Source organism: Limanda limanda, chromosome 14, assembly GCF_963576545.1.
Source record: "Limanda limanda chromosome 14, fLimLim1.1, whole genome shotgun sequence".
In the NCBI taxonomy this organism is placed as follows: domain Eukaryota; kingdom Metazoa; phylum Chordata; class Actinopteri; order Pleuronectiformes; family Pleuronectidae; genus Limanda; species Limanda limanda.
Window position 1 is genome coordinate 3,970,406 of NC_083649.1, and position 21,694 is coordinate 3,992,099.

A 21,694-nucleotide genomic window follows, 5' to 3' on the forward strand; every position below is an offset into this window, starting at 1 on the left:
ACGAGCGGAGACAGAACTCTGAAGTTTGGAACCTGCAGTAAAAACAAGACCTTACGTAAACGGCTTTTTTTTTATGTTAGCGGCGCATTAACCACGTGTAAAATATCCAGTTTGAAGTCGGCCTGAATGTATCATGTAAAGGAAAGAATGGTGTGTTACTCTGGACTAACCATATTTAATATGCTGTACCTTAACGCCAATTAGGCCTTTGAAATAAAATGTGTTGCCTTGCACTTTCACTTGGTGGAGTTGTGTTTCCTCACTGAAGCCAGAGATTCTTTACATATGACTCTGAGACTCTGCTGGTTCAGGCCTATTCATCCTCTCACTCTTCCTCATCTCTTTACCTCCTCATCCTCACGTACGTTGAGCCCAAAGCAAAGTCTCCATCAGGCTGGAGTCAGAGTCACATGTTCCTCTCTGAACATTTTCACCACAGATGAATGTTGTGGTGTTTCAGAGACTGTGTTTCTTAGTTTTCCATCATGTGGTATTTGGTTTCAGGGTTTGTCTGATTGTCACAGCGATGACGATTTGGATATAATTTGGATCAGAGTCGATTTGAGGGTTAAAGGGTCAAAACCTGCAGTTATGATTCTTAAAAATCCTTTAAAGGTCACAACATGTGATCAAAATGTTAGCCTCAAGCTAATCCATCATGAAATCCATTCACAAACAACTGAAATGCTCTTTAACTCAGTTACAGATGGAATTAAAAGATACTTAATATAGTTTGTTTTATCACAACTATATTATGCTCATAAGGTTCTGAAGCTGGGAGTCCTAATTCAGAGGCTACGTCCGTCAGAATCTGCATTTGAAGATCGATTGCCTCATATTTTTTAAGATCTAAGATCAAGCAGAAACCGGTTGTTTCCTGGGAAATCTGTGATAATGTCAAAAAAATTCTTGCAATCTTGAAAAAATTGTTAAACAAATCACGTAACTTTGTCCAAATCCAGAAAGTTACCAGGTCTTTCTAGAACCCTCCTTCCACTTTGTTTCATGGAAATCGGTTCAGTAGATTTTACATTTCCCTGTTGATAAACAAACCAGAAGTCGCTCAATAGAGCTCCAACATTTAAATTCACTAGATCCAGACTTATACTTCTTTTTAAAATCGAGATCCATAAATTATTCTCTGAGGAATAAACGTAAATGTAAAAAAAACGTTATCTCACAATGTTGAAGACAGCGAAACAAATTGAAAAGTTATTCTTTGTGTCGTACCTCAGCTACAAACAAACAAACAAACATGGATGAAACTTGTCAGCTGCGGTGAAAGAGAGTAAAAAAAAAGTCACAGGTCATTTTGCTTCATTTCTTTATTGCAGACTTTTTCAGTTTTGCTTGTTTACATTTCAAAACCCAGTCCAGCGACTGTGCTGAAGAGTGAAGTGAGTTCAGGAGGCGAGTCCGGGCGTCTCGTTCCATCAGGACGAGTTCCATGACCTTGATTGTCACAAAACGTTCTTCTCCAGACTTTCCATTCTAATCTCGGCGATCCCGTCCGTTTCGGGGGTCGGGGAAAGGATTCAGGTCATCGGGCGAAACGCGACGTGACCTCGTCTCTTCTCACACGGCAACACAAACATTAAGTGACAAACAAGCGTCGGCAGAACGTCCGACAGACGCGGTGACGTCGGAACCACGAGGAACCGGACGTCTGTTCGTCCAATCAGGGAATGAACTGTGACCTCAAATCAGAAGTTAGCGTTTCAAAATATACAACTTTATCCTCCTCCTCCGTTTGTTTGTTTTACATATTTTCCATTCGCTCCTGTGTATGTGTATGTACAGTAAGGTATTGCCCCGGGTTTCGTGTAAACTCGCTCTGCTACGAAGGTTCAGTGTCGTCGAACTAAACACAAACGTTTCCCGCGGAAAACACTTGAATTGCATAACATCCCAATTTAAAACCAGTTCACTTTCCCTTTGACGGGAAACCAGTCACTCGGCTAAACGCACTGACGTCAAAACTAAAGTGCTTCATGAGGCTTTTAGAGAGAGAGAGAGAGCTGCCGTTGTCATGGCAACCGGACGATGGGACACGATGGCGAGCGGCGTGGCCCGAGATGAAGAACACGAGTTTGTGGGATTTCGAGAACAAGGTCAAAATGTTACGAGAGCAAAGTCGTAATATTAGGAGGTTAAAGTCATGATTAGGATAATAAGAGGTCTGATAATAAAAACAAAGACATAATAGTGCGTTAATAACATTGTAATGACACAAGAGAAAAGTCGTAATATTTCTAGATAAAGACAAATGTTCAGTAAATAACCAGAAAGAACAAAGAGTTTCAGTCGTTCTGATTTAAAATCTCGAACCAACCTGAAAATTATTGTTTTATGATAAAATTACGACTTAATTCTCGTAACATTCCGACTTTTTGTTGACAGTAATATTTTCCCTCTATTGTCGACATCTCAGAATCGAGTTTTCCTCAAACGGCCCCGATTCACAAATGAGTCTTGATGGAAAAACAAGTTGAGAAAAAGACGTGTTTCTCTCTTGAGTTCAGTCTCCTGGAATATGTGATGTGTGGGAATGTGGATCTCAGCTCCGCCCCTTCCACAGAGAAGCTCCTCCCCCTTTCGTTCACTTAACGAGATCCGAGCAGACGCTGACTTCTACTGAATGACGGAGGTGGAGGAAGGTCCACCGGGCCGGAGGTGGGTTTCTGAGGGTAACGTCTGTGGTCGGCTCTGAGTGGAAGCGTGTGAAGCTGGGGGGTGTGGCCTAGCTGCCGCCGCCACCGCCGGCGCCCCCTGGAGGCTTGAGGCAGGCCTCGGTCACGCCCTGGGACGCCAGCTCAGACAGAGCGTTGTCCAGGTAGTTGGGGTCCGGGAAGCCGTGGCCCGACAGGTTGGACATCATCTCCGTCTTGTGGTGGATCCCGTTCCACACCACGGTGTCCGGCTCGCCCGTGGTGCTGGACGTGCCCACGGTGAAGATCAGGCGCCGCATCCACGCCATCTTCAGCAGCTCCAGCACCTTGGAGACCAGGAGACCAGGAGCAGACGTTAGTGATGATGAACTTGAGGCTGTGACTCAGCTCAGAAAAACTACAGCTGGAGGAATTTAATCAAATTTTACAATCTTGTTTTTACCTTTGTGATGTTTCTGATCATTTTGGTTTTAATTAGTTACTCGATATAAAAACACAGTTTCTGGTATAAACCCTGAGAACTAGTCTGTGGAACATCTGTACGAGTCTGATTCTCCTGTTCGCTGTAACAAAGTGAAGAATCACATCTTCTGAGTGTGGATCTCGGATCAGGAAGTGAAGATTAATACTTGTGTGATGCGTTTACACTGTAAACAAGTGGCTGACGTGTAGATTTAAATCTGAGCTATGAGAATCTAGAGCAGAGGTCTTCAACAGGGGGTCGCTGAATGAAAGATAACGTCTTCTGCCTCCATCCATCCATTCGCTCCAATATGCTGGATTCATGTTAATGTGTATTTAAAACAATTTAAATTTGTCGAATTTTTTTTTACATTTTAAAAATATAAAAAAATGTCTAATCAACCAAAAATGTCACGACCCCCCCTGCAGTACCTCCGCAGACCACTAGGTCCTAATTTTTGGTTGATTAGACATTTTTTTATATTTTAAAAATGTTTAAAAAAAAATCGACAAATTGAATTTTTTTTAAATACACATTAACATGAATCCAGCATATTCTAGCGAACGGATAAATGGAGGCAGAAGACGTCATCTTTCATTCAGCGACACACAATAATAAAAACATGGATATATGAACCTGTGTATTATTTGAATAGCTTAGTATCGAATGCACAATAACAGGATTGTTCATCTGTTCATCTAGCCTATTTCCATTCATTTATCCATCAATTGTAAAATATTTTTACAGACGATTCCAATTGTTTGTCTAACTATTTATATCTCTGGCATTGCATTAGTGTTTTTTTACAAACTTTTTTCTCATCTTATTCTACAGAACAATGCCACGTGCACTCTCTCATGTGTGGAGACATTTCACCTCATCCAATGTAGAAGGAAAGGCTGTGTACATTAGCAAATACTGTGCAAAGACCTATGTTAAGAATGACACAACGATGCAGAAGCATATAGTCAAGTGCCCAAAGTTTCCTCAGGGCTCAAATCAGCCTATTACAAAACAAAATGTTTATATTTATGTCTGTGTATGACAAGGTAAATACAGTTAGTATAAATTACCAACAACATTTCCAGTTTATTCCCGTTAATTCCTGTTAATTCCCGTATATTCCCATTAATTCCCGTTAATTCCCATGGAAAGTTTCCAAGTTTGAATATTCCTGGAATTTTGCAACCCTACATCTGTACGAGTCTGATTCTCCTGTTCGCTTTAACAAAGTGAAGAACCACATCTTCTGAGTGAGGATCCTGGAGTAGGAAGTAAAGTTAAATACTAGTGTGGATTTAAATCTGAACTATTAGAATCTCGAGCGCTGGTTCTTTACCTTCCGGCCTTTGTCGTTGTCGGGGATGAAGCAGAAGCGAGGGAAGCCTCTGCAGCTGAACGGCTGCCCGGGGTTCGGATGCTCCGGCCCCTGGAGGAGGAGGAAAAACAAACAAACAACAAACTGATAAATGAATGGAAAAGCTGTGAAAGTTTAATACTTCACATCAGTTGGACCCATAAAACAATAATCTAATAACTGTGTTGCTGCAGATTGTTAGCTGCGGAGCAACAGCTCGATACAAACCAGGTTGGAGTTCCTCTAACTTCAGATCAGTTGAACTGATTCTCACAGTTTGTCTTCACTCGAGGTTTCAACAGGACACACAAAAGAAATGAAGGTTTTCCCAGAAGAACGTAATAAAGCAGGAAGTCGCTGTGAAGCGAGAACAAAGAGACGGAGGAGACGACTCCACAGAAACTGATTCTGAACATCAGTCTGTTCAAAGGTATTTTTGGGAGAAAACTGGATTTCACTCGTCGACTCTCAAGGTTTAAAGTGAACGAACAACGTCACCGTCTTTTAGGAGTATTTCTTATATTTATATATTTTTATACATTAAACAGAATCCCTGCTGTTGTGAAAATGGAATCCAGTCATTGAAGATACTCATTTACTTTTCATTTACTAGCAAACAAGGTCTCATATCCACCAGTCTGATGTCATCACCTGTTTGAGAGGAGACATCACTTCAATGAAATCAATGAAATCTGCTTTTGTCTTTAATAAAAACACAGATTTCAATCTCAACCCAGTCTCTTACTGTATATATCGTTTTGTTTTATATTGTTTTATATTGTTGTTTAATGTCTGATTGTTGTTTATGTTTAGTGCACCAACCACACCAAAGCAATTTCCTGTATGTGCAAATATACTTGGCAATTAAAATAATTCTGATTCTGATTCTGAGCTCCTTCTGCTCCGTGACGCTCAGCCGAGCAGAGAACAGCTTTGTTCTCCTAGTGGCTGAGATGTGAAACTGCACCTGAACCTAAATGAATCCCCCACACACAGAGTCAGAGGATCTTCCTGCTGAGGAGTTCCCACCTGTAGACCGGGGGGGATGCTGTAGATGATCTGGATGGTTCCACAGTCCGGGTGGCCGGGCAGCGACTGGGCGATGCTGTAGATCTCCATCTTTCCTTTGGGCTGCGTCCCCGTCTTCTCTCCGTAGATTGTCTTACACGAGGGACACTGCAGGCTGCCGTCCTGCAGGGGGGGGGAGAGGTGATCAAACAGGTATCGACCCACTGAGGAGCGTGTTGCACTTATTGTGTAATAACTTCACTTGTACAATACCTTTAAATAAATGATTCTCCAGGATGCTTACAGATATAAACAAGTTAAGATAACTTGTAATTTAAGACCAAACTTTCAACAGAAGCACAAACAAAGAGTGAAAATATACCAAGTTCCCTCCACTTCCACTTATTGTTGAACTGTTATTTCTAGACCAGTGGGTTGGAGATAAAGTCTTAATGCATAAACTTAACCAGAAACAGTAACGACTCGCAAATAGCAGAAGTCATAATCTTTCTTCTTCTTTGGTCTGATAGAGAAGAGAAATGTTCATGGTGTTTCAAGGTTTTCTAATTTTAGGTGCAGATCCATCTGAGGCCGTTTGTTTGTTAAATTAAATTTGAGATATTTGAACACACTGAACTCGAGTAAATATTCTAGGCAGGAAAAAAAATCATAGTTTGTTACAGGATTATTTCAGCACAAGTTAAATTAGAGTTGTTCAACATTAGAATAAGAATTTGGTTGATCTGTTTAAAGCTCCTGAACTCAGCAGGTGTTTCCTCTCGTGGTTCCCAGTTCACTCACTGGTCCCACAGCTTGTGGACATGTTGCTGTTTCTGATTTAAAAACCAGTCTGACTCTGCTGGGGCCCGACCTGCTAATGAGGGCTGATTATAGTGATTTCCCACTAAACACACACACACAAACGCACACACAGCTTCAGCAGAGAGTTACTCTGACATCTGCCTGAGACACTAACATCTTGGAGTTTGGACGTGTTGACGGCTTATTGGACCTCGGGAGCGACTGGGTTTCTTCTGACTGCTTCTTCTCTAACGAGTCAAACTCTCTGATGCTGTCAGTTAATAATTAATAAAAGTGTTCTCCTCATTCTGAAGCATTAATCTCCTGAACGCAGCTCAGAACTCATCACACATCTCCTCCTCCTCCTCCTCTCAGCAGGAGGGACACACGTGCTCCATCACACTTTATCTTTAACCTTTGTCCACATCATTACAGACAGGCAGTGCGTGAGTCACCTTGGTCCCGTTGTTGTACATGGCGAGCATGCAGAGCATGTGCAGCGTGTGGCCACACTTGATGAATTTGCCCACGTTGTCCGGCAGGATGCTGCGGCCGCCGGCGTCTCCGGCCGGCGTCTCGTAGCCGGACGGGTTGGACAGCTGGTCCATGCAGATGATGCAATCCTGAAGGGACACGAGGACAAGTGGAGTTTAGGGTCTCATTCATTTTGTTTTAGGGGAAAGTTACAGAATTGAACCATCATATGCAATATACCAGCACCGTGGCATATTTGCATTTGTACTATTGCACACGATTGATTCTATAGTTCTATTTTTTTCTCTTGAGCTGTATATATATATTTTGAGATATATACATTTTATTTTCTAATTTAAATTTTTGATATTCTATTTTATACTATTTCTATTTTATTTGTTTTGGTTGTAATTATTGAGCATTGCTAGAAGAGAGCCTGTGACCATATACTGGAACACTTACTTCACATCATATGTGATATGTGTTAATATAAACCATATTGATATTATATATCATTTTATACAAAAATATTGTCTTTTGCACACTCTGTCTACATATTCTTACACTCATAGTATATTATATTATCTATTGTATAGTCAAATGCTTACATTTATACCTCTACTATATATCATATCATACTCTTTGTTTATTCTTTGTATATACAAGTCTATATACACATATTTATACATGTGTACATGTTATTATTATTATATTTACTATTATTATAAACACTGTTGCTGCCATTATTACTATATACTGCTATTATATTGGTATAGTTACTATCATATATAAATATTAGGGCTGGGCAAGTTAACTCGTTTTAATCGAGTTAACTCAAGTGATGAGTTAACTCGATTAATTATTTTAACTCGCATTAACTCAGGTTTGATTATTTATTGTTTTATTGTGAAAGTCAGGCTTTTATTTTGTGAAAGTCTGTTGCTGACTGCTGCGGAACCAGAAAAAAGAAAATAATTGGCGGATAAACAACCATGGATAAGGGTACGGAGCTTTTACATGGCCATTTTCATTTTAAAGTTCTTCCAGACGGCGGAGTCGACAGAACCAAAGTAATTTGTAGCCACTGCCAAGGTGAATTTTCTTATCACCGGAGTAATTCCAGTCTAAAATATCACCTGAATGCAAAACACACAGTTGATATCAGCAAATCATTCAACGAAACAGCGAGCGGAGCGAGGCTTCGGCTGACTACGTTAGACGCAGGGAGGAGTATACATTTTTCATAACGAAGAGGATAACATTAATGCCCAGGCAGTGGCATTGAGCTTTAATTTTGTATTTGCTTTGATAACATTGTTAAGTTGAGATTTACACTGAATATTTTATTTAACTGCTACTGTATTAAATGCTGATGTTAAAAGTGTTTGCACAACAAATGTTATGGCACTTTCGTTCATATGGCAGAACATTGAAAATAAAATTGCGCTTTACACTACTTTTTAATTGATTATTGGATTTTGCGTATACAAATGTGATTAATCGTAATTAATCAGGGAAATCATGCGATTAATCCGATTAAAACTTTTAATCGTTGCCCAGCCCTAATAAATATATATTATGTTATATTATATACTTTATATACTGTACTATTTTTATATACTGTCTAACAATAACATTACCATCATATCATCAGTACTATTACCATCATCTTGCCACTGCACCTTATCTACCTATTTATCTTGTGTTTCTGTTTTTATTCTTTCTACCTCAATATTTTTTATTTTTTATTCTATTGTATTGTATTTTATTGTATTCAAATATACCGGCTGCTATGACGACTTAGTTTCTCTTCGGGGATGAATAAAGTAATCTATCTATCTATCTATCTATCTATCTATCTATCTATCTATCTATCTATCTATCTATCTATCTATCTATCTATCTATCTATCTGACTCAAGCTTTTCATTACCAGCTACTGCTTAATGTTATTGTTGTGCATTTGATAATAAAAACCTTGAATCTTGAATCATTAATTTCCTGAAATATTTAGATTTGAACTTCACACGACTCAGTTTTAAATGAGCCGTAATCAGTGTTGGGGAGTAACGGAATACATGTAACGGCGTTACGTATTTAGAATACAAATTATGAGTAACTGTATTCCGTTACAGTTACAAATTAAATAGATGGTATTCAGAATACAGTTACATTGTTGAAATCAGTGGATTACATGACGGTACTTCTCGAGTTTATTCACTCTCTCGTAAATCCACCGGAGGCAAAGCCCCCAGGAAGCAGCTGGAGACCAGGGCTGCCGTAAGAGCGCCCCGGCGGCGTGAAAGAGCCTCACCGCTACCGGCTCGGGACCGTTACAGGCACCTGGTGAGAGAAGACCGACCTGCGCTTCCAGAGCTCCGCTGTCATGGCTCTGCAGGAGAGCAGCGAGGCACGCCGGGTTCACACCGGACGCTGAAGCGCCGGGCAGCTCTAATAATATCACCCGTTGACCCAGTAGTATAAAAGCATATGGTCACTTGTTGCTCCAACATTAACTGCAACAGCGTCCCAATTTAATGTCATCTATCTTCAAGAACTTCTCCGCTGTTTGCTCCGTTCAATGTCGGGTGTCGAGGGTAAATCAAGTATTCTCCGCCCCCCCCTCTCTTTTTATCTTTATGACTGCTTGTGTGTCTGTATGGAGGGGGGCATTTAATATTGTGATCGGTCAAATTGGTAAATTTAAAACTCCAGGACAACAGAAGGGGAATACAAACTATGGGATGCATGCTTTATCATTTATATCATATAAAATATGTCATCAATATCGTTTAAAATCATTTTTCAGTGTGTTTCCTGGAGCGATATGCTCGCGTCAAGCGCAAAAAATAGACCCGACGCCGAAACAATCGCTGCACGACGCGAGGCAGCCTTGCTCTGGCGCTGCACTTCAGCCTCCGGTGGGACCGGCACAGAGGTGGGAGTGGATGGGAGCCGGACATCCAGCGGGCCCGCAGCATCGGTGGAGAGAGAGTTTAAACTGCTGCTGCTCCCCTGACTATAACAACGCCGCAATCATACCCTTAAAAAATGCAATACAAACCGGAAGTATTCCAAGTATTCAGAATACGTTACTCAGATTAGTTAATGTAATGGAATACGTTACAGATTACATTTTTGTGCATGTATTCTGTATTCTGTAACGGAATACGTTTTGAAAGTATCCTTCCCAACACTGTGTGTAATATTGTGACAACAAACAAACATCGTGTGGCGTTCGCTGACACGTTACCTCGTCCGGGACGCCGGCCACCGCCTCCATGTAGCGCTGGATCACGTCCTCAGATCGCTGAGCCGAGGCTGAAAGAGGAACAAGGGAGAAGAGACAAAAAGACGAATAAGCCGAGACAGGAAAAGAGACGATAACGAGTTCAACCATCTGAAGGAACCACGCAGAATATGAGACAGATGACATCACAGATTGTAGAAGAACATTTGTCACAAACTTTATAATTCTTTTCTTCTGCTAAAAACTCAAGTGGATAAAACATCCTGAAGAGAGAAGAACGGTGAATAAGAGCATTAAACACACAAAGAGTCGATCTGAATGGACGACAACACAACGAACCACACAGTGTGAATGAATGGTGACAATGAGCAGCCTGAGGGATGGATACAGACACTGACATGCCCCCCCCAACACAAACGAGTGATGTCGAGTCGGTTTAGGGAACAAACTTCTCAGAGTTAACTCAACAATCATCTTCAGTCGTCTTTTTGGGGGATTTTTAATGAACTGAACAGCGCTAGTTGAATCCAGAGACGTCAGGTTGTCTACGTGAGGACTTGAGACACAGTGAGAGGAAGTGACATCAGAGGTCAGAGGTCAGAGCGACGCAGAGATGGAAAAACAAGCAGGAAATGATATGATGCAAGAGCTGAGCCGAGGAACACACGTGGTTTGTTGATTTGTTCATGAGTTTGACTAAAGGTTGAGTTAAGCTGCTTCAATCCTGATTTTCATAATCAATTTACCTAATGTTTATTTCTTAGTTCATCATTATTTGGGTTGTTTCTTGTGTGAAGGACCTCCTTGAAAACGAGATAATTCATCTTAAGGGGTTTAAACCTACTAATAATAATAATTAAACTAAATTTAAGTTGGGTTTAGATCTATAGACGTATCCTGAACAGAAGCTTTTCCTCTCGTTTATTCTAGTTTTTCTATCAGTTTGTCCATCAGCTGTTTTCCTGCAGACACCTGGTTAAAATATGGTGTCACAAACTAAAGTTTTATTAAATATTTCTAACTTTTTGTATTAAATATTCTAGCAATTTGGGACGCCCACTGGCTCAGCTGGTGGCATACATGACTCTACCCACTTCACACTTGCACTGTCCTCTCAATAAAAGCCAAAAATGCACAATAAATATCCCTAAAAATGTAATGTATATATATTCTAAAGTCTAAAGCCGTGTTTGCACTAATCCACATTCTTCAGACTCCCAGCTTCTCTTTCCTGTTACCCCGATGAGGGAGAACATTTCTCTGATGAACAGTAACGATGGACATGCAGGATTTTATGGCGGTTGAGCAGCTGATATTGACGGCAGCAACTGGAGTGAAACTAAAGAGAGGGGGGGGGGGCAGCAGAGGTCTGGTTTTAAAGATCTGGTTCTACGAGTCTATTCTTCCTCCACAGTGGAGCCGTGTGAACGCAGCCCGACGGAAACAACCTGGAGACAAACGACAGTGAGGAGGTGATGGAAGGATGAGATGTTTCCTCAAAGCCGGTGGTGATGACACACGTGGACCAACAGAGGAGGACGAGGACAAGTGGAGGACGGGCCGGTGTCGGGGGGGGTAGCTACCTCTCCTGTGCTGCCTCTTTGCTCTCCTAACTGAACTGCTGCTGCTGCCGCTGCTGCTGCTGCTGCCGGGGGGCTTGCTGGGCCTGCTGGCGGGGGGGTGGAGGAGAGGAGGAGGAGGAAGAGAGAAAGGAGGAGGATGCTGCTGCTGAAGCTGAGGAGGCTGATGCTGCTGATGCTGATGCTGCTGCGGAGGAGGAGGGAGGGGGGCGTTGGTGAAGTGCACGCCGAGTCCCACTGCTGACATCAAAATGGAGGCCATGCCTGGAGCAGGGGGGGGTGGTGGGGTGGGTTTGAGTGGGGGGGGGGAGGGAGGGAGGGAGGTGAGGGTTGAGAGCAAGTGGAGATATGCAGGAGCAGAAAGAAACAAATCAAAAAGGTATGAGAGATGTAGCAGCAGCTGCGATTCCACTGCGACAGACACACAACACTGGAGTCACACACAGGACATGGAAACCTTCCCACAGGAAACGGACTGGGTTCGATACCTGACACTGGTTGTACTGGTTGACAACAAATACGAGTTTTACGGATCAATGTTACACAACTAGACATCGATCGCACGTCTCTCCGTCCTGGGACACGGATCCCAGAGGGTTCTGCACTTTGTGTATATACCCCCGTTAGAAGATATTTTGTGTAGTTTTTGTGTCGTGAATAGGGGGGTGTCACGATACCAACAATTCAGTAGTCGGTGCCAATACCTGTAACATAACACGATTCTCGATGCCAATTTCGATACCACGGTATTAAAAAAAAGGATTTTCTAAGATTCCAAAATTGCATTCTTTGGATGTCTTTAATGTCATATACGGTAGTTTAATGTGCTTTGCGCATATACTGTGGGTTATACGGTAGTTGCGGACGCATGTGAGTGATGCATTGTTGTGAGACATGTTATGCATTAAATGATAACGCCACAGTAATCTGCCGCAAACGCAAAGTAGACCATCCGTCCCATACACGACTCTTTGCTCCAGTTGCCATCTTGGTTTTCTGAATGTAAACGTCGACTGGCGCAGCACCGATGCTAATGCTAAGTCGCTAACAGCTGCTGGCATCGGTGCTAACGGTGCTATACAAAAAATGGGCATCGTCGGTGTTTTGTTGTCTTAGTATCGAAAGGTATCGTAAGTATCGGTTCTCGTGACAATCCCTAGACGTGACAACTTTTCTCTTTGTGGCAGTGATTCCACAAGATGTTGGGAACTTTCCTCTGGGACCCGGCGTCGTGTTGTCGTGACGGCTTCACATCAGTTCTGCACATGTGTTACGTTCACACTGTCAACTCGCTTCCAGGAAACCAGTGAGATTGATTCTGCTTGTTGGGACGGAGCCTTATCCTGCTGGAAACAGCCTTAAGACCCAGGGGAGACAGCAAGTGGCTTTCAAACCAGGATGGATTGGTGTTAAGGGGCCCAAGGTTTCCCTTTACACCCCCACAACCAGCCAGTGATGCCGGAAGCGCGCTGCTTAGTATCGCGCTACTCTAATCTGACCCCTTTTGTCAGTAACGAGTAATCTAACGCACTACTATTTACTACCAGCCCGGATCTGCTGGGTCCATGAGTGTCTGACCCCAGGATCTGCAGCCTCATCAAACCGGACTCCTTCAACTGTCCAGTGTTATCGAGCCGGTGTCACCTCAGACTTAGCCTCAGATTTCTGCTGTCAGCTGAGCGGAGAGGAAGACGTCTTTTTGCTCGGAGACGCTTTTCAGCTCAGCGCGGTTGTACGGTGTTTATGTGAGTTGTGTGAGTTATCTCTGTGGTTTTGTCAGCTCAGCCCATTCTGAGCGTCTCCATCAACAACAAGACGCTTCCCTCCACAGAGCTGCGGCTCAACTGCAGCTTTTTATATGACCCGAGTGAAAACTCTGCAGGTCAGCAGTTTCAGAAACACTCCAACAATCAACTCCACTGCCCAAAACCCCCGATTCCTCAATGCTAATGTTTGACGTGAAACTTTATAGAAGCTACTGAAGCTACGTCTGCGTTGCACTGCTGGCACATGATTGGCTGATTGAATAAATGCATGAGTGAGCAGGTGTTCCTGGTAAAATGTTCATTGATGTATCGGATGAATGTGTGGAACATGAATCTGTTTAAAAAGTAAATTCATAGACTGTATATAAAGATGACAGATAAAGCAATAAATATTCTCTATCGCCCCCTAGAGGCTCGCTGCAGGTCTAAGATATTTTGGCTTCATTTTTGAACAACAGGAGGAAGTGGAGCCATGTTCCTCATCTTTGTGTTCAATCATTTCAGATCTGATATTTAAACATTGCATTGTTTTGAAACTTGCAAACCAAATCATAAATCATATCCATGACACTGATTATTTTAATTTCAGCCCAGATCGGATTTGTTTTCGACCACCAGGAGCGCAAGTGAAACATTTTTGCTCATATACAGAAAAATGTAGATTTCTCCAAAGATATGATATTGACTAAAGTCACTGATCTATTTTTACATCCTTATTCAAATGATCTGAACTAATTGATTCACACCACAGGGACGTATGGTATAAGTTATGAGAACTGTTTGTTCTGTTCTGTTTCTGTAGCTTTGAGGCATCAGTCAAAACGCTGGGAGGAGGAGGAGCTGAGGGACAACTCGTCTTCCAGAGGGAGAGACGGAGACACGGAGTCAATCCTCCTTCACATCCAGGACCGAATGTTTTGTACAACACGAGGAAACCTGAGTCGGCTCTCAATAAGAGATGAGCCCGTGCCGAGGCTGTTTTCCTAAACACTGGAATAACAAATCATATGATGTTCTTTCCCGCTGAATGGACATGTCTCTGACGGGTTCGACAATAAAAGCAACATCATTACCCCACACGCCACCACATCTCTCTATAGATATATGCTCTTTAAGTTTGCTTAGTATTTAGTGTGCGTGTTCCCTCCTACATAGAAAGATTAAAATCATACTGAATAATGAAACCTGCATCACTCTCAGAGACGTGGTGCAGAACAGACTGAGGAACAGTGAGAGTTAGTGGATCGTTTACCTGCCAGGGCCGAGCTGACGCTGGTGGATCCGTTCAGCTGCACAGAGATGGACGGGACGCTGCGGGACAGGAGACAGAGACGGGGACATTCAGTCGGTGGAAATAGAAACAAACAAATAAAATAAAGATTGTTGAGGTTGAGTCACGTTAGGACGAGCTTTAAAGGGGACATATTATGAAAATTCCACTTTTGTAGTGCTTCTACACGTTAATTTGGGTATCTGGCATGTCTACCGTCCCAAAACCTCTGGAAAAAAACAACTCCCGCAATTTGTTGTGGCTCCTCTCTGTCAGAAACGAGTGCGTCAAATGGGATTACGACCAGAATACAGGTCATAGTCACACCATGCCCATGTTAGGGAATCTCGCTACATGGCCTTGGACCACCAACACCACTCAAAACAGGTCAATCTGAGGAGGGCTGTTTTAGACAGCGTAAAAAGGTGCTGTTTTAAATGATCTTTGTGGTATTTTGACCAAAATATGTTACAGACATTTCATTAAGACCCCAAGGAACCATATCAACTGTGATAAAATGGGCATAATATGTCTACTTTAAGTAAATAAAACCTGTAATCTCCCTGCACACTTTCACTTCATCAGTAAAAATCCCAGTCCAACACACCTGAACCCACACATCACAGAACCAGTCACACTCACTGGAAACACGTCAAATATATCAAACCAATCTGACCCTTTTTAGATTGTCCAGCAAATAACTAAGAGAGACTGGGACTGAATTCCAACAAATAAAGCACAGAGTGAAACTAGTGACTTAACATTGATGGATTTGGACGGCTTATATATCTGTTTACTATGCGAATCTGCCTTTAATGAAAACGCTGAACGTGGTGGTTTCACTCATCAGTCAAACGAGAGGACATTGGAGACAATAGAAGGAAACGTGTGCCTGATACTGAGGATCTCCTGACGTCAGTTAACCTGCTGAATAAAGGAAGCTGAGTCGAGTGTCCGGTGCCTTAATGCACTGAACAAGCTGCAGCAACAACTATATAAAAGATGTATAACACCAATAAAACAACAAAGTGCAGAGGAAGACGAGTTCCTACTAAGCTTTTCCTTTATTTGGAAATTTAAGTATATTCTGTAAAAATCAAAAGCTGACACATCTCATTTGAGGATTCAGACCGTTGACTCAGATCTTAGTAGAAACTTCCTGTGTATTTGTACGAGTCTCTACGAGCTCTGAACCCCTGGATCTGGGAAGTTTATCCCGTGATCTCCTGGTAGATCCTCCCAGGCTCGGTCGTGTTGGACGGGAACCGACATCTTCAGGTCTCTCTAACAAACTGGTGGATGTTGGGTTAAATCTGAGCTTCAGCCGGGGCCACTGGGGACAGACAGAGACTTGTACCCGGAGCCTCTCCAGTGTTATCTGGGCTTTTAGCTTCAGGTTCCTGTCGAGCTGGAAGGTGAACTGTCGCCCCGGTGTCGGGTAGCAAGCTGTCAGGAGCAGGATTTCTTTAAGAGCCTCTCATTCTCATTCTTCCCTCAGACTCAGACCAGTCTCTCTCTCTCTCTCTCTCTCGCTCTGCTGCTGAGAACCTCCAGCTCTCTATTTAACACGATGCTGCAAACAACACGCTTCACAAGGCATATAAATAATAATACAACATGTTGATGCTATATTGTGATCCGTAAAGTGTATCTCAATGTTCGGAAATTTCCTCTGAAGCATTTTATAGATGAACAAGTACAATTTAAAACTACTGTATTGGAAAAATGAGCTTTCAACAGATTCTATCATCTATACAGAGACAGAATTTTATTGTATTCTTCCTGTTTTTATTTGTCCTGAGATTCCGTGTGGATTGTGGGTACTCGTACACATACACAGTTGTGTGTACCTTTCCAATCCTAACCTGTATGACCATCATCACTTGTCTCTGTCTTTTATGTAGGGATCCTGTGATGCATTACGTAATAATAATGAATAAGGTCGTATTTATGATGGTTTGTATGCATGTTATTTAGTTTCCCTTTAGACAGGATAACAGATTTAACTTGATCTGAAACCATCTCCAATAAATTCAGTTTGCCACATGTGGATCAAGTTCCCAGCACATGACTTAAATGTAACTTAAAACAAAAGGATTCACCTAACCTCAGTTTAAAGTGCCACAGCAAAGTGTCTGAACACTAATGTGAATGAGAGATTTCAGTTTTTGATTCTGAATAAATGTTCAAACATTTCTAAAACACTGGGTTTAACTGTGTCAGTGAGATATTAATAATAGGCAAAAATGTCAATATTATCAATTTGAAATCAAATGTACAACTCAATAAACTGTCCAAAAGTGAAACTCTGACACTTTCTCTCACAATCGTTTACTGAAGAAGACAGTGTGTAAATTTGATCTAGTAGTTTTCCAAGTGAGGAACAAAAGAGAATTCAGGAGACGACAAAGACCGGAGTCAAACTAACTGAGGCCAAAACAAACACGTCACCACGGCAACGGGCTGCAGATACGTGTTTCTGTAATTCCTGTTTGACAGGATAGATTAAAGTGGAGACAGACAGGAAAGACAAAGAGGAAGGAGAGGGGCGGGTGGAGAGGGGCCCATTACTCATCCCCCCCCACACACACACACCCCAATGAGCCAGAGCAACTCATCATCCTCTCTGTTGTGTTACTCTAACAAGTCGAGTCCCAGTCCAACACACGTGTGTAAGATACTGACCTTAACCCGTTAGCACTGGCCGAGCTGGTGAGGTGCGGTGCAGCCAGTTGACTACCAGAGGGCGGGGGGGGCCAGGGGCTGCCCCAGGACATGGCCCCCACAGAGAGGGGTCTCCGGGGGTATGGGGAGTAGACAGACGTGGGGTGGGTGGGCACAGCCCTCCCAGCCCCCTGGAGGCTGGGCCGGTTCAGACTCCCGGAGGAGAAGGAGTGTCGGGAGCGGCTGGGCATGGGACCCGTGCTGCTGTGGCTCAGGCACTGCTGGCAGGAGCACGCCGGCCCCGGGGGGATGGCCGGGGGTCCCGAGGGGGCCGAGGGGATGGCCGGGGGGCCGTTGGAGGCCAGCGGGTACGGGAGGTTACACTGCCGTCGCACCTGCCGCCTGAACCCGGTGGCCTTGTTCACCTGGGCCAGAGACGTGAGGTCCACGATGTAGTTGTACCCGTGAGGCCCGAGGTCGGCGGTGCCCTGGCGAGCCTGGTAGCTGTGCTCCAGCAGGATGGAGGTCCGGGTCTCGTAGGGGGTCCACCCCCCCTCGTCGTTGGCCCACTCCCAGTAGACGCCGCTGCCGAGGCCGGAGGACTGGGCGAACAGGGAGCGGCGAACCGACCGGGTCTTTCCTGCAAATACAAGAGACAAGTTTCCATGAATAAACAGTTTTTTTAATATTCAGAGCTTTAGTGTTAAAATAACCCTCATAGAGGAAACTGCAGAGGAAAGTTCAGAAGACGAGTATTACATTACATTACATTTCATTTAGCTGATGCTTTTATCCAAAGCAACTTACAATAAGTGCATTCAACCTCGAGGGTACAAACCAAAAACAACAAGAAAGTGCAATTTCCTCAAAAATAAAGCAAAAAAAAAAACTACAAGATACTATAAGTCAGTGCCATTTAAGTGCTACTAAATTGTTAGTAATTAACTTTATTGCTTGTTTGTATTATTCTTAATTGGCTGACACCACAATATTCAAATCTCCTTACTCTCCATACCTGATCCACTCAGACCCTTGAGAAGTTCAAATACTTATTATTAATACTTCTTCTCACTTGCTTTCAATTTGAGTTGAGTTTGTATCTGCTACTTGTGACAAATTTCAATCCTCAAATATTTGTGTTTTACAAAAGTTATGTGCTTTATTGCTTTTGGTATTTCCCCTGTTTAAAGGATATTTGTGTAATCTTTTAATTCTGTTTTTAAGCCAAATATAAGGGAAAAGTTTCCATGAATAAACTGTTTTTACTACTCAGAACTTTAGTGTGAAAATAACACACATACAGGAAACTGCAGAGGAAAGTTCAGAAGACGAGTATTACATTACATTTAGCTGACGCTTTTATCCAAAGCAACTTACAATAAGTGCATTCAACCCAGAGGGTACAAACCAAGAACAACAAGAATCAAGAAAGTACAAACTCTTCAAAAATAAAGCAAAACTACAAAATACTATAAGTTAGTGCCATTTAAGTGCTACTAAATTGTTAGTTTCAAAAAGTAGTAGATGTCAGTTGGCTAACCGTCAAATTCAGGATTGATCTTATTGCTTGTTTGTATTATTCTTAATTCACAATATCTTAACACTCCATACCTGATCCACTCAGACCCATGAATAAACTGTTCTTACAATGCAGAAGATTATGAGATAATAACCTACATACAGGAAACTTCAGAGGAAAGTTGAGAAGACGAGTAGATGTCAGTTGGCTAACCGACAAATTCAGGATCGATCTTATTGATTGTTTGTATTATGCTTAATTGGCTGGCACCACAATATTCACAATATCTATAATATTCACTTATCTTATAACAACATAATTAAGTACATCAAAATAAAAATGTGGAATATGGCCAAAATGGTCACTAAATGCGAAATAACAGGTTTCCTGTGGCGTTTTTCCAATTGCAACTGAAGACTTTTTTATTTGTCTTCTCATGATACACCTGTGTATGGATTTTTGTGAATTTTGGTGATTCAGGATTGATATTGATTGTTTGTATTATTCTTAATTGGCTGGCACCACAATATTCACAATCTCTTTACTCTCCATATCTGATCCACTCAGTCCCTCGAGAAGTTCAAATACTTATTATTAATACTTCTTCTCACTTGCTTTCAATTTCAGTTGAGTTAGATTTGTATCTGCTACTTGTGACAAATTTCAATCCTCAAATATTTGTGTTTTACAAAAGTTATGTGCTTTATTGCTTTTGGTATTTCCCCTGTTTAAAGGATATTTGTGTAATCTTTTAATTCTGTTTTTAAGCCAAATATAAGGGAAAAATTTCCATGAATAAACTGTTTTTACTACTCAGAACTTTAGTGTGAAAATAACCTACATACAGGAAACTGCAGAGGAAAGTTGAGAAGACGAGTAGATGTCAGTTGGTTAACCGACAAATTCAGGATCGATCTTATTGCTTGTTTGTATTATGCTTAATTGGCTGGCACCACAATATTCACAATATCTATAATATTCACTTATCTTATCTTATAATAACATAATTAAGTACAAGTACATCAAAATAAAAAAGTGGAATATGGCCAAAATGGTCACTAAATGCGAAATTACAGGCTTCCTGTGGCGTTTTTCCAATTGCAACTGAAGACTTTTTTATTTGTCTTCTCATGATACACCTGTGTATGGATTTTTGTGAATTTTTGTGATTCAGGATTGATCTTATTGATTGTTTGTATTATTCTTAATTGGCTGGCACCACAATATTCACAATATCTTAACTCTCCATATCTGATCCACTCAGACCCTCGAGATGTTCAAATACTTATTATTAATACTTCTTCTCACTTGTTTCAATTTCAGTTGAGTTAGATTTGTATCTGCTACTTGTGACAAATTTCAATCCTCAAATATGTGTGTTTTACTAAAGTTATGAGTTTTTATAGCTTTTGGTATTTTCCCTGTTAAAAGGGATATTTGTGTAATCTTTTAATTCTGTTTGTAAGCCTTTTACACTCTTTGGTTGTTGTGACGTCTTGTTATGACGTGTGGTATAAGTAATCCTTTACTTTTACACAAGCACAATCTGTCTTTTGGCCACAATCTCTATTGAGTGCTATAGTTTAATAAACACATATTAATAACTGGAGCTGCTCCACCCGTTCGCTGCTAAGCTTTACGAGCTGTTTACCCTGATTTAAAGTAGCTAGCACGAACCAGCTGAGCTAAACCACAACAACATGCTAACGTCAGCTGAGTGACGCGTTATAACCACGTTATAAGAACGTAATAACGAACAAAAAATGAATCTGAGGATTGTTAGAGTTTACCTGAATACATAACTTCATCCTGTACGTAGCTAATCTAAGCTAACAGCTGTGTAAACACGTATCACAACAACAGAGCTAATGCTAAGTAGCTAGCTCCGCAGCTAACAGGCCCCGGTGTGATGAGAACCGTGAATAAAGGGTTCGTGGAAGGCGGTGAGATGAGTGATGGAGCCGGCGGTGGGTCACCTGTGTCCTGGCGGAACTGCTTCAGGCTCGGGATGTCGATGAGGTAGGGCGCCAGGCTGGGGTCGGACTGCCCGAGGCAGATGCTGGTGGAGCCGGGTCCCGCTCCCCGGTGGCCCCGCGGCGACAGGCTCCGCTCGATGTGGCCGCTCACCTGGCCGCTGTACGGCCGCCAGAAGCCCAGGTCGTCCTGCCACTCCCACACCGCGATCATGGGCTGCGACTGCCCCGCGGAGCCGGAGGAGGGCGTCGGGCCGGCGGCCGCGGCGGAGCCGGAGGAGGAGGAGGACGAGGGTCCGTTCCGGGAGCCGTTCACCCGGGCGCAGGAGCCGGACACGATCGCCATGTTCGCCAGGCTAAGTGCTAACAGCTAACAACAACTCGCTCCGGGGCTAGCGAGCCGACTCGCGGGCACGACCACCGGGGGAAGGAGGGTCCGCCGGCCCGGCTAGCTCGGCTCGTTGAAGCGCTGCATCGTGAAGGAGCCAACCCGGGATTCAGAGACGCTCCGCGGCTACAAACAGGAGAGAGACGCTCTGGAGCATGTTGACGGAGCTGGTGCGTTCACGGCACCTAGCATCATGTGGCTAACGCTAGCATTGTGACAGCCCTCTGCATCCTCTGGTGCTGCCTTCAAGGACAGCCCGGACATACTGACACTGCGGGAGCCGATAACAGAGGGGAACTTTTTTCAAGGAAATAAAACGATCACTAATACTACTAATTATAATAATGTTTGACTTATAGCTATACATTTTTAAACAGTGCAATATCCATCTGCCTGTGAAATTTCTATTGCATTTTCATTTTTAATAATACTTATACTAATATTACAATATTATTATAATTATTATAATTATGATATTAACGCTTCATACTGTGCAATATTCATTTCTGCCTG

At 42.4% G+C, this 21,694-nt stretch overlaps 2 protein-coding genes across 3 annotated transcripts in view; one reads left to right on the forward strand and one right to left on the reverse strand.

The window, feature by feature from the left end:
* The window catches only part of gtf2ird1 (GTF2I repeat domain containing 1), a 33,086-nt gene extending 32,847 nt beyond the window's left edge, over nt 1-239 (forward strand). For both annotated transcript variants that reach the window (XM_061086007.1, XM_061086008.1), the window contains exon 27: nt 1-239. This exon is cut by the window's left edge and continues 628 nt beyond it. The gene's annotated coding sequence lies outside the window, so the exon portion shown is untranslated.
* A 1,068-nt stretch (nt 240-1,307) lies between these two features.
* dtx2 (deltex 2, E3 ubiquitin ligase) lies at nt 1,308-21,365 on the reverse strand. Its single transcript, XM_061086131.1, has 8 exons — nt 20,797-21,365; nt 17,323-17,941; nt 14,620-14,678; nt 10,025-10,092; nt 6,754-6,921; nt 5,519-5,680; nt 4,472-4,561; nt 1,308-2,995 (listed from the first exon to the last, which is right to left on the reverse strand). Exons 1-8 carry the CDS (start codon nt 21,137-21,139, stop codon nt 2,741-2,743), a joined length of 1,764 nt encoding a protein of 587 aa, XP_060942114.1. The 5' UTR covers nt 21,140-21,365; the 3' UTR covers nt 1,308-2,740.
* Between the last annotated feature and the right edge of the window lie 329 nt (nt 21,366-21,694).

What these genes read in the sequence shown, in the direction of transcription:
- dtx2 (XM_061086131.1), bottom strand. Translation starts at nt 21,139, where the DNA reads ATGGCGATCGTGTCCGGCTCCTGCGCCCGGGTGAACGGCTCCCGGAAC. An exon ending in CGTCAGCTCGGCCCTGGCAG is followed by an intron (nt 10,093 to 14,619) that starts GTAAACGATCCA and finishes TTCCTCTTTCAG; the next exon opens with CCTCGGCTCAGCGATCTGAG. An exon ending in GCATCCCCCCCGGTCTACAG is followed by an intron (nt 4,562 to 5,518) that starts GTGGGAACTCCT and finishes CTCCTCCTCCAG; the next exon opens with GGGCCGGAGCATCCGAACCC.